Below are 14104 nucleotides of genomic sequence, written 5' to 3' on the forward strand. Positions count from 1 at the left end.
ATTCATGGCTGTGTTCTTAGGCAAAATTGTGAGTGATCCTACTCACTTGGCTGAGAAGCAACCCCACACATGAATTGTCTCAGGATGCTTTAATGTTGGCATGACACAGGACTGATGGTAGTGCTTACCGTTTCATCTCCAAACAAGGTTTTTTCTGGATGCCCCAAACAATCGGAAAGGGGATTCATCAGAGAAAATGCCTTTACCCCAGTTATCAGCAGTCCAATCCCTGTACCTTTTGCAGAATATCAGTCTGTCCCTGATGCTTTTCCTGGAGAGAAGTGGCTTCTTTGCTGCCCTTCTCGACACCAGACCATCCTCCAAAAGTCTTCTCCTTACTGTGCGTGCCGATGCACCCAAAACTGCCTGCTGCCATTTCTAAGCAAGCTCTGCACTGGTGGTGCCCCGATCCCGCAGCTAAATCAACTTTAGGAGATGGTCCTGGTGCTTGCTGGACTTCTTGGGCACCCTGAAGCCTTCTTCACAACAATTGAACCTCTCTCCTTAAAGTTCTTGATGAGCTGATAAATGGTTAATTTAGGTGCAATCTTAGTAACAGCAATATCCTTGTCTTTGAATCCCTTTTTGTGCAAAGCAATGATGACTGCACATGTTTCCTTACAGGTGACCATGGTTAACAGAGGAAAAACAATGATTTTAAGCACCAACCTAATTTTAAAGCTTCCAGTCTGTTATTCTAACTCAATCAGCATAACAGAGTGGTCTCCAGCCTTGTCCTCGTCAACACTGACACCTGTGTTAACGAGAGAATCACTGACATGATGTCAGCTCGTCTTTTTGTGGCAGGGCTGAAATGCAGTGGACATGTTTTTTGGGGGATTATGTTCATTTTCATGGCAAAGAGGGGCTTTGCAATTAATTGCAATTGATCTGATCACTCTTCATAACATTCTGGAATATATGCAAATTACCATCATAAAAACTGAGGCAGCAGACTTTGTGAAAATTAATATTTGTGTCATTCTCAAAACTTTTGTCCAGGACTGTTTATGTATAGCTACAAACATTGTTTCCATATAGTGTTTAACATACGTGCATGCTCAAGAGCCTACCTCATTATGCTCTCATAGAAAGGAGCTATGTTTCAACAAAAGATACAAGGAGAAAGAAAAACTTATGATAAAATATTGCAATTGTAAAAGGTTTTTCCTTTTAAAATGGGCATTTTAAAAGGGGTGCAAAATAATATTACAACTACCATGACATCATAAAGATTGTCAAATATTTTTACAGAAATAGTCAATATAAATGATCCATTATTTCTTTATAGCTATCTGATATCATTATGTATAAATATTATATATACACTTCATTCCACTCTAAAATAGGTCTGCAATGCTGCAATAGCTTATAATAAAACGTGATAAAAGGTCATTCAACCTTATCCTGTACTTTATATAATCCGAATGGAAATACATCTGGCTAGTAACACATATATATTTTGAGAACACAGTTCATGATTGCTTCCAGTGTCATATCGCCGAGGAGCCTTCCTTATATGTCTAAAAAATTCAGTGAGCAAAGTATATATTTAACATACATCATATAGCTCTGACAAACTAAATGGATTAAGACATTAATCACAGTTTAACCAGACAAGAACAAATACACACACATATATATATATATATATATATAAATATATATATATATATATATATATATATATATATATATATATATATATATATATATATATATATATATATATAGGGAAGTGAACTAAATATTTTTTTATGCTGGATGGGTATCTCTTAATAGAGTATCAGTCCGTATGAGACTTCCTGGGCATCTTATATACGAGATGAATACTTTCTCACCAGTATACGTTATTACCACTCCCCTGTTGTTGGTGAATTTTTGACTGCAGCAATGGTTCTTGTACGAACAGACAAACAGCATTGCTGCAATTCAAAATATGCAACACTGCTCTTTTACTATAACAAGAGAAGTTGTTCCTATTCTTGTAAATAAAATACATTTTTGTTTTTTATATGAATAACTGCAACAAGTTTTGTGTAAAACACCAGTACATGCTACACTCATTGTAGGTGTAAAAGACGTAACCAAGTATAATTTCTTTAACACAGTGTGGAAATATTTCCTACCCATGTGAGTTACTTACCTCATAAGATTGAGGTAACACCAGGAGCCCCATTACATATGCGGCGTTACTCCCGCAAAAGCCGGCGATGCCGGTTTTTGTGCGGATTTGGTATCCTATATACAGCGCCGCATATAAATGCGTCACGTATATTTCACCCGTCGCCCGCAATTTTTACTCCCATAGGCTAACATGGGACCGTTTCGCAAATTGGTATCCAATATCCAGCGCAAGGATTTACGTGGCGAAAATGGAGAAATCTTACTCCAATTTTAACCTCGCCATAAAAGGCAGCCGTAGCAAGCCTTGACCTGAGTACGGGAGCACAGTAACTCCCAAAAATGCCTGCAAAAATAAACTAACACCTAACGCATGCGCAATGTCTATCTACCTGTCAACCACAATCCCCCACCGTAATAACTAATAAAGTGTATTAACCCCTATATCTGCCATCAAACCCACACCGCAAGTAATAACTAAATTATTAAACGCTAAATCCACCAACCCCAACATCGCAAACTACGTATTAAAACTATTAACCCTTAATCCGCCATTAACCCACAACGCAATAAACCTATTAAAGTATTAACCCCTAAACCGCCAAAGCCCACAATGCAATAAAGCTATTAAAGTATTAACCCCTAAACCGCCAAAGCCCACAACGCAACAAAATCTATTAAAGTATTAACCCCTAAACCGCCAAAGCCCACAACGCAATAAACCTAACCCCTAACCTAACCCCCCTTACCTAACACCCCCTAAATGAACCCAAATTACCTAATTTGCAAAATACTAAAGTTACTATTAAATTAAAAAAACCTAACACTACTTTAAAAATACAAATAAACTAAGTTTAAATTAAAGGGACAGTCTAATCAAAATTCTGGAGTACACTGTCCCTTTAAGCTACAATTACAGAAAATAAAAAAATCTAAGATTACAGAAAATAATAAAGAAAATTTCCAAATTTTACAAAAATTATGCCTTAATCTTTTGAAAATAAAAAAGCCCCCCAAAATAAAAACTCCCCCTAATCTAATAAACTACCAGTAGTCCTTAAAAGGGCTTTTTGCAGGGCATTGCCCCAAGATAATCAGCTCTTTTTCAAGAAAATACACAACCCCCCCAACAGTAAAACCCCCCACTCACCAAACCCACCCAAATAAAATAACCTAACACTAAAAACCATAAACTACACATTGCCCTGAAAAGGGCATTTTTGGGCATTGCCCTTAAAAGGGCATTCAACTCTTTTACTGCCCACCCTATCTAAATAAAATAAACCCCCCCAAAACCCCTTAAAAAACCCAAAGTCTAACCCCCAAGTGGTCCTCACCTGTCCTGAAGTCCAGCGGAGAAGGTCCTGTTCCGGGCGGTGAAGTCTTTTTCCAAGCGGCGACCTCTTCTTTCTTCTTCCCGGAACCAGCCAGCACGGAGCGGAGGGCGGAGCTGAAGACCAATGACCGCGGAGCTGAAGACCAGCGACCCTAGAACTGAAGACTGGCAAGCCTGGAATTGAAGACCGGCGACCGCGGAGCCATGGAGCGTGGAGGATCCTCTTCATACTATCTCCGCTGTACACTGAATTCCTATTGGCTGATTTGAGCCTTCAAATTCAAATCAGCCAATAGGATGAGAGCAACTGAAATCCTATTGGCTGTTCAAATCAACCAATAGGATAAGAGCTACTGAAATTCTATTGGCTGATTTGAATAGCCAATAGAATTTCAGTATTAGGGTTTTTAGTGTTAGTTTATTTTATTTGGGGGGGTTGGTGGGTCGGTTGATTGGTTTTACTGTTGCGGGGGCTGTGTATTTTCTTGAAAAAGAGCGGATTATCTTGGGGCAATGCCCTGAAAAAAAGCCCTTTTAAGGGCTACTGTTAGTTTATTAGATTAGGGGTGTTTTTATTTTGGGGGGCTTTTTTATTTTCATAGGGATTAGGTATAATTTTTGTAAAATTTGGTAATTTATTATTTTCTGTAATCTTAGATTTTTTTATTTTCTGTAATTGTAGTTTAAAGGGACAGTCTACTCCAGAATTTTGATTAGACTGCCTTTAATTTATACTTAGTTTATTTGTATTTTTAAAGTAGTGTTAGTTTTTTTTTAATTTAATAGTAACTTTAGTATTTTTTAAATTAGGAAATTTGGGTTCATTTAGGGGGGGTTAGATTAGGGAGGGTTAGGTTTATTGCATTGTGGGCTTTGGTGGTTTAGGGGTTAATACTTTAATAGCTTTATTGCGTTGTGGGCTTTGGCGGTTTAGGGGTTAATAGTTTTAATAGGTTTATTGCGTTGTGGGTTAATGGCGGAATAAGGGTTAATAGTTTTATTGGGTAGTTTGCGATGTTGGGGTTGGCAGATTTAGTTGTTAATAATTTAGTTATTACTTGCGGTGTGGGTTTGATGGCTGATATAGGGATTAATAGTTTAATTAGGCTTATTGCGTTGTGGGGGGTTGTCGGTCTAGGGGTTAATACATTTATTATTAATAGTGAGAGGGGGCATTGCGGATATACAGTTTTTTACGTGTCGGGCTTATTTTTGGGAGGCGTGTTAGACTTTTACGGGAGATTTGTTATTTTCTTTACTTTTCTTAGGCGCTGGCAGTTTCTAAAGTGTCATAAGTCACTGGCAACTCCAGAAATTTGCATTTACGCTAATTTCTGGATATCGCTAATTTATCCGACTTACGGCAGTTTATGAGCTTCCGGCGCCATATATGTAATAGCCCAATGTGCAAGGTGAAATTACAGGCAGCGCGGGTAGCAGAGTTTGCGCTGAAGCCTGCGCCGTATATGTAATCGCACCCCAGGTGAACAATTTTCATACTTAAAGGGACATTAAACACTCATTTTTTCTTTGCATAAATGTTTTGTAGATGATCTATTTACATAGCCCATAATTTTTTTTTTTTTTATTAATGTACAGTTTTGCTTATTTTTAAATAACATTGCTCTGATTTTCAGACGCATAACCAAGCCCCAAAGTTTCATGTGAATACCGTCAGCTACCTTCTCCAGCTTGCTCCTGTTTGTGTAAAGGGTCTTTTCATATGCAAAAGAAGGGGGAGGGGGGGAGTGTCTTATTTCCCATTTGCAGTGGGCTTTCCAGCAACCTTTTCAACAGAGCTAAACTGAGAGCTTCTAAGTAAGTTTTTAAACGGTTTTATACTGGATTTTTATATCAGTATCTGTGCATCTTATTCTTTATAGTAGTGTCTATTACATGCAGTTATATGAAAATGAGTGTGTACTGTCCCTTTAAACGATAATACGCCTTTGTTTTTCAAATTATTACACTATTTTGGGCATATTTATCAAGCCCCGTATGGAACTTGATGCCCCTTGTTTCTGGTGAGCCTGAAAGCTTGCTGCTCCATAACTTGTCTGCCTGCTCTGAGGCCACGGACAGAAATCAACCCGATCGAATACGATCGATGCTAGCTGACGATTGGCCCCAAATCTGCAAGGGAAGGCATTGCACCAGCAGTTCACAAGAACTGCTAGTGCAATGATAAATGCCGACAGCATATGCCGACAGCGTGTGCAGCGGAAATGATACGCTGCTTCTTATGATGTCCACTCGCACATTGATAAATATGCCCCTAAGTCTCTCTCTTTTTTGTCCATTTGTTTTTTCTTTTTGCCTCCTCCTGGCTCTTCACACCCCTTGAACGCAGCCCTACCCCCACACAGTACTATTTTCTACCACAGAGTCAGAGGTGGCACTGAGGGATCTAGTCTGGACAGGGTCAGCAGCACAGGGTTTTTTTGCATTTTTTTTCCTTTCTCCCACCACTCCCCCCATCCCCCTCGTTCTTGTTTCTGAGATTTATAGGTTACTGCTATTTAACCCATAGCTACATCAGAGCTTAGCTATACTAGCGCTATTACCACCCTCTCACACACACTTCTATATATATAATTTATTATTATATATAGTGAATCTAAGTGGCAATACTGATTGATTATAAGCATAGGATGTATAGGCGATGTAACAGCTTATACATATGATAAAATTCAGTCACTAATATTAGTATTAGTTTTTACTATTAACATTCTTCCTATCAGTTTACCATAGCTATATTGTTAAATAAGCACATATTCATATTAGGCTATTTCTGTTTATTAAAAAAATATATGAAACTCAAAGAAAAGCAACAGCAAATTTAAATTGATGCGTTTAGACATTTTACAAAAGAAAATCTTGATTACTGTTTTTGTGTTTTTGTTTCTTATAACATATATATATAAAAAAATTGATTGGTGGTGATGCAAACTTGTCATTTGCTCACCAGATGTGTTCTAGCTGCCTGCAGTGCATTGTTGCTCTAGAGCTGACTTTAGCTATGTGTGTAAACCATTTGCAAGGGTTAAACACATAGTTATATGCAAGTAATAGAGCAATTATAAAGTTTTTTGCACTTTCATGTCCCTTTAATCAAACATTAAGGGGTATATTTATTATAGAGCGAGCGGACATGATACGATGTATCATGTCCGCTGCACATAGATAAATGCCGACAGCATACGCTGTCGGCATTTATCATTGCACAAGCAGTTCACCAGAACTGCTTGTGCAATACTGCCCCCTGCAGATTCGCGGCCACTAGCAGGGGTTGTTAATCAACCCGATCGTATTCAATCAGGTTCATTTCTGTCCACTGCCTCAGACGGAGCTTGATAAATATGCCCCCCTAGTATTAAACTGCATTTTAAACAGAAAATAAGAGCAATAATGAATTATGGATTTATAGTTGACCCAATGGCCTCTAGTTATTAAGGTCTGTCGGATCTGATCCGACAGTGTGGATCAGGTCCGACAGACCTCGCTGAATACGGCAAGCAATACGCTCGCCGTATTCAGCATTGCACCAGCAGCTCACAAGAGCTGCTGGTGTAACGCTGCCCCCTTCAGACTCGCGGCCAATAGGCCGCCAGCAGGGGGGTGTCAATCAACTTGATCGTACTCGATCGGGTTGATTTCCGCCGATGTCTGTCCGCCTGCTAAGAGCAGGCGGACAGGTTATGGAGCAGCAGTCTTTGTGACCGCTGCTTCATAACTGCTGTTTCTGGCGAGCCTGCAGGCTCGCCAGAAACACGGGGCATCAAGCTCCAATCAGAGCTTGATACATATGCCCCAATATGTAAACTGACACAATATAAAATAACATAAAATAATTTACTGTCATTGTCTGTGTTTCTTTATTTCAGGAATTCTTATCCTCAAGATAAGGTAGCTTCCGTCTGCACAAATCTGGAGTCACTTTTATAAAACATGTTATTCCATAGGTTATCAATGATCATGACATAATGGATCATTTAAAGGGACATTAAACACTGAATACGTTTTATAAGCATAGTAGTGAGGCAATTCAGTGCCTCTCTCTAGTCATGGGTGCAGCCATGTTTAAATCCAGCTTTCACTGCATTCCAATGCTGATGTGTTTGCACAAGGGCAGCAACCCTCCTTCAGATACCTGTACTGTAACCTAGGTTCAAAAATGGTGGCACCCACAAGAGAAGTGTATGAAATGTATCTAGTGTTTAATGTCCACTTAATTCATCATTTTTTTTAAAAAATGTTACACTGTACATGTATATAAGGTGTATTAAAAAGGATCTTACCTCATGTAATCGCTCACCGACATTTGTTTCAAACCCATTTTGCTTATGAAACCTAGAAATTTGTTAATAAACAAGAAATTAAAAAAAAATGACAAAAATGTGTTGTTTTGTGGAATTCTTACAACCATGTACACATACAAAAACCTTTTCAACCTTTTCTTATGAATAGTGATACATAAAAAAATACATTTTTTTCTTATATATAATATAAGCATTTAGAATTAATTACATTTATTATTCATTTTCTACACTTATTCAGGGGATTTTTCTTCTGTGGATTCAGTGTGTTTTTGTATGGGTTTTCTACAAATCTCTTAAAAATATATGGTACGTTTTGTTAACTACATTTTGTAATGTTTTTACACATAAAATTGCTCTCAATTGAAAAAATAAATACAAACAAAAACATATAGTATAAAAAATCAAATGATATATTATTTTTTAAATATAAAATTAAAATATAGGACTATATTAGTCATAAGAATCCAAAAAATCCTTCCAAAAGAGATAATCAAAAAAGTAACTGGAAACCATTTTCACACAGAGGGGGGTAGTTATCAACGTGTCAACTTTCCTGCCTTCGCCGGTTCAATACGCCCGCCTAAGCTCGCCTACCTTCGCCGCCGCGGACCTGAAAAAATTTGCCTAAGTTATCAATAATTCTGTCAAAAAGCCGCGCACCAAGTACGGGGCGATGAGCAGCGGACTGTGAGAGTTATCACTCATCCGATCTCGCTGCTCTTTGGCTTTTTGACAGCTTTATTGATACCCCTGTCACTAAGCACCCACACTAACTACACTGTTCTACCCCCTATACAGGCGCCCCCGGAGCCCTCCGCAACTAAATAAAGTTACTAACCCCTAAACCGCACCTCCTAGACCCCGCCGCAACTCTTATAAATGTATTAACCCCTAAACCGCCGCTCCTAGACCCCGCCGCAACACTTATAAATTTATTAACCCCTAAACCGCCGCTCCCGGACACCGCTGCAACCTACATTATACCTAGTAACCCCTAACCTGCCCCCCCCCTATACTGCCGCCCTCTATAATAAAATTATTAACCCCTATTCTGCTGATCCCGCACCTCGCCGTAACTAAATAGTTTAACCCCTAAACCGCCGCTCCCGGACCCTGCCGCAACCTATATTAAATTTATTAACCCCTAATCTGCCCCCCCTACACCGTCGTCACCTATAATACATTTATTAACCCCTATCCTGCCCCCCACTACACCGCCGCCACTGTAATAAATTTATTAACCCCTAAACCTAAGTCTAACACTAACCCTAACACCCCCCCTAACTTAAATATTAATTAAATAAATCTAAATAATATTTCTACTATTAAATAAATTAATCCTATTTAAAACTAAATACTTACCTATAAAATAAACCCTAATATATCTACAATATAAATAATAATTATATTATAGCTATCTTAGGATTTACTAAGAAACTTTCAATTTATTTTAACTAGGTACAATAGCTATTAAATAGTTATTAACTATATAATAGCTACCTAGCTAAAATAATGAGAAATTTACCTGTAAAATAAATCCTAACCTAAGTTACAATTACACCTAACACTACACTATACTTTAATAAATTATTCCTATTTAAAACTAAATACTTACCTGTAAAATAAACCCTAAGATAGCTACTATGTAATTAATAATTACATTGTAGCTATTTTAGGATTTATATATATTTTACAGGTAACTTTGTATTTATTTTAGCTAGTTAGAATAGTTATTAAATAGTTATTAACTATTTAATAACTACCTAGCTAAAAGAAATACAAAATTACCTGTAAAATAAATCCTAACCTAAGTTACAATTAAACCTAACACTACACTATCATTAAATTAATTAAATACATTAACTACAAATAACTACAATTAAATACAATTACATAAACTAACTAAAGTACAAAACATAAAAAAAGCTAAGTTACAAAAAATAAAAAACATAAGTTACAAACATTTAAAAAATATTACAACAATTTTAAGCTAATTACACCTAATCTAAGACCCCTAATAAAATAACAAAGCCCCCCAAAATAAAAAAATTCCCTACCCTATTCTACATTAAAAAAGTTCAAAGCTCTTTTACCTTACCAGCCCTTAAAAGGGCCTTTTGTGGGGCATGCCCCAAAGAAAACTGCTCTTTTGCCTGTAAAAGAAAAATACAACCCCCCAACATTAAAACCCACCACCCACATACCCCTAATCTAACCCAAACCCCCCTTAAAATAACCTAACACTAATCCCCTGAAGATCATCCTACCTTGAGTCATCTTCACTCAGCCGGGCCACCGATGGAACTGAAGAGGAGATCCGGAGCGGCAGAAGTGATCCTCCATGGGGCGCTGAAGAAGTCTTCCATCCGATGAAGTGATCCTCCAAGCGGCGCTGAAGAAGTCTTCCATCCGGGCGATGTCATCTTCCAAGCGGCGCTGAAGATCATCTTCCATCCGGGCAATGTCATCTTCCAAGCGGGGTCTTCAATCTTCTTTCTTCAGGATCCATCTTCATTCCGCCGACGCAGAACATCCTTCTTCCCCGACGGACTAACGACGAATGAAGGCTCCTTTAAGGGACGTCATGCAAGATGGCGTCCCTTCAATTCCGATTAGCTGATAGGATTCTATCAGTCAATTGGAATTAAGGTAGGAAAAATCTGATTGGCTGATTGAATCAGCCAATCAGATTGAGATCGCATTCTATTGGCTGTTCCGATCATTTATTTATATTAGGGGTTAATAAATGTATTATAGGTGGCGACGTTGTAGGGGGGGCAGATTAGGGGTTAATAAATTTAATATAGGTTGCGGCAGGGTCCGGGAGAGGCGGTTTAGGGGTTAAACTATTTATTTAGTTGCGGCGAGGTGCGGGATCAGCAGGATAGGGGTTAATAACTTTATTATAGAGGGCGGCAGTATAGGGGGGGCAGGATAGGGGTTACTAGGTATAATGTAGGTTGCGGCGGTGTCCGGGAGCGGCGGTTTAGGGGTTAATAAATTTATAAGTGTTGCGGCGGGGTCTAGGAGCGGCGGTTTAGGGGTTAATACATTTATAAGAGTTGCGGCGGGGTCTAGGAGCTGCGGTTTAGGGGTTAGTAACTTTATTTAGTTGCGGGGGGCTCCGGGGGCACCGGTATAGGGTTTAGAACAGTGTAGTTTAGTGTGGGTGCTTAGTGACAGGCTAGCAATAAAGCTGTCAAAAAGCCAAAGAACAGCGAGATCGGATGAGTGATAATACCAAGAGAACAAAGCAAAATTGGTGATAAAAGTAAATTGGAAAGTTGTTTAAAATTACATGCCCTATTTGAATCATGAAAGTATTTTTTGGACTTGACTATCCCTTTAATTGTTGTCTTCATCTTGCAAAAAACCTTTCTTAAAATAAACCACCCTGCTACGCTGAGAACTGTCTGTATAGTAATCATTATGTAGGATTCTATACTGTGATTCCCTCAAATCACTTGCCAATGTAGTTTACTTTACAGTTTTTACACTATGGTATAATTGTTCCTTAGTACTTTCTATATCCATTAACTGATTGCATTTTTTAATCATCTTAGGGATATTTTTTAAGTATGATTCAATCTGGAAGTAATGGAAATAATTTTTAATTTTAACTTTGATATTTTTCAAAGATCTCTTGAATAGAGTATATAACTTAGTTATTCTCTTGATAAAGATCACCTATTTTATTGATTCCATAATTTCCCCAATTGCAAAATGGATAATTATTGCCCATTTGAAATTTAGGGTTACCTGTAATAGGAATATATCTTGAATACTTGAAATTTATCCCTAAAAATCTATTTATAAGCTTCCATATTGCCAGACAGTCACGAAATACTATATGATTTTTAATATTTTTGGAGATTTCAGTGGTCTCTACTACTTCCTCAAAAACATATTTTTTTTTTCCTTCATTTTTTTATATAGCCATAATATCTGAGATTTCTTCATGTTTATCTTATATCCTGAATTATATCCAAATGCGGAAATACTCTCTATAATTTGCTCTATATATATCTCCGGATCTGATACAAAAAGTAATAAATTGTCAGCAAAAAGAGCCATCTGTAAATATGTTTTCTCAATCAAGATACCTGGTGAGCTTTTTTTAGCAGATGTATAAGTGGTTCCAATGCTAAATTAAATAGGAGCGGGGAAAGGGGACATCCCTGACGAGTATCTCTATATAGTTTGATTGGTGTAGATGTAGATCTGTTTATACATATATATGCATCTGTTGGCGTGTATATTGTTTTAATAAACTCAAGAAATTTACCCTTTATATTTCCCTTCTCCATAGTATAGAATAAATTACTCCATTCAATCCTATCGATTTGTTTTTAAACATATTGTACCTATTAGGTCTTAGTGGTTACTATTGGTTAATGAATGTCCAATCATATCCGATGTATGTATTTTTAAGCCTCACTGAAGGCCCAATTTGTAAACTACCTGAAGAAACGGCCAAGAGCTTGTGGCCGAGAAACGTGTTGTTTTAGCTCAAAATAAATACCTTGTTTTTATCATACTCGGATATCTGAACTTTTTCATAACTCCCTGTTTTTTAAGTTATTTGCCAAACAGAAGTAAACCACACCTTTATCGCTATACCTTTCACAGCAGCGCATACAGCATTGCTAATTACTCTGCTTTCTGCTGGTGCATATTCCATGGACAGACATAGATTGGAGCAGTAATTCACCCGGCTGTGGATATTCAGCAGTTGTTTCCTGTTACCAACAAGACTTCGTCCTTCCAGTGTACTGACTGCTGTATAAAGGTCAGCCTGTTCGCTGGCACTCCTTTCATTAAGAGTGCCACTTCACTTGTGAGTACCATTTTCACTTGTCCTTTACCACATCACTGCACATTTGTGTATGATTACCACAACATGAGGTGCTTTCTTTTTGTTCTCACTTCCCAATCCTATCGAAGGCCTTCTCAGCATCAAGTGATAGTAAGAAGGCCTCCGGCATGGCGGCCTGTTCGCCTCTCTGCCAAAATTTCTGGATGGTATGCAGGATGTTTCTTATATGTTTTACAGATGTTCTCCCTGTCATAAAGCCAACCTGTTCATCCGATATAATATAGGGTAGAATTGTATTTAATCTATTTGCTAGACTAATGGAGTTCAACATTTTTGACCATGTAAATCTACATATTTGGTATAATTGATTTATTTATTTATTTATTAGTTATTGTGGGTGTGGCCTGAAGTATGTAGCTTACACCAAAGGAAGTCTGAAGACTATGGAATATGCTGCAAATTGAAAGGAACCTTAGCTTCAACATAATTGTACGAGTGAAATGCATTATAGCATTATAGCAAACTATTATGTTTATCAATGGATCCCTAAGAATGAAAGGGATGGGGAATCATTTACTAACATTAAAGGGATTGGAAAGTCCACATTAAACTTGCAAGAATCAGATAGAGCATGCAATTTTCAGACACTGTTAAAATCACTTCTATTTTCAAATGTGCTTTGTTCTCTTGGTATCCATTGTTGAAAATGAATATGCGCATATCCTATACAAGTGGGAGCTAGCTGGTGATTGGTGCCTGCACACATTTGTCTCTTGTGATTGGCTAACTAAATGTGTTCAGCTAGCTGCCAGTAGTGCAATGATGTACCTTCAGCAAAGGATAACAAGAGAATGAAGCAAATTTGATAATAAAAGTAAATTATGAAAGAAAAATGTGGGGTTTCCTGTCCCTTTAAGGAGAAGAGAGACATTATGGGTCCATAAATTCGGCACTAGGGAACCAGGGGATTTCAATATAGATATTGCAGAATTGTTAATTTAGTAGAACAGCAATTACCACTAGATTGTTGAGATTCATGAGATTGTAACATTTAAATAATATATATGTCTACTTTTATAAACGTGATTAAACGTGATTAAAAAAATATTAGTTCTATTATGTATTTCTTGTTTGCATTCATATATATTGGTATTTTAACAAGTATGGTTGGATAAAGTGATTTGTATGTAATGGTTGTTTTTAGAGCACCAGATGTATTTGATAAATTGAGTTGTAGGTATAACTTTTGCCTAGATGTACTCTACTAATTAAGATTTAAAGGTCAGATTTAAAGGTCAGATATGGGCATACTATTTTCTCATACTATTCAGGTCACAATAAGGTCATGATTTTGGCGGGAAAAAGCTATCAGCCTATTTGGCTAGTGTAAGTCATTTAAGCTCAGGATTCTTGAGCATTAGTCATCTTGAAAAAGGCCCATGCCAGGGCCGAAACGCGTTGAGGAAGGCACTGCTCGAGTTTCCTATATGGTGAGCTCTATTTCAATCC

At 37.5% G+C, this 14104-nt stretch overlaps 1 protein-coding gene across 1 annotated transcript in view; it reads right to left on the minus strand.

The window, feature by feature from the left end:
* Positions 1–14104, minus strand: part of ITPRID1 (ITPR interacting domain containing 1) — a 410540-nt gene that overhangs the window by 176177 nt on the left and 220259 nt on the right. Inside the window, exon 5 of the mRNA XM_053714442.1 lies at positions 7759–7810. Within this exon, the coding sequence (XP_053570417.1) occupies positions 7759–7810 (52 nt within the window). The remainder of the gene's footprint in view (positions 1–7758; positions 7811–14104) is intronic.

Source organism: Bombina bombina, chromosome 5 (genome assembly GCF_027579735.1).
Source record: "Bombina bombina isolate aBomBom1 chromosome 5, aBomBom1.pri, whole genome shotgun sequence".
In the NCBI taxonomy this organism is placed as follows: domain Eukaryota; kingdom Metazoa; phylum Chordata; class Amphibia; order Anura; family Bombinatoridae; genus Bombina; species Bombina bombina.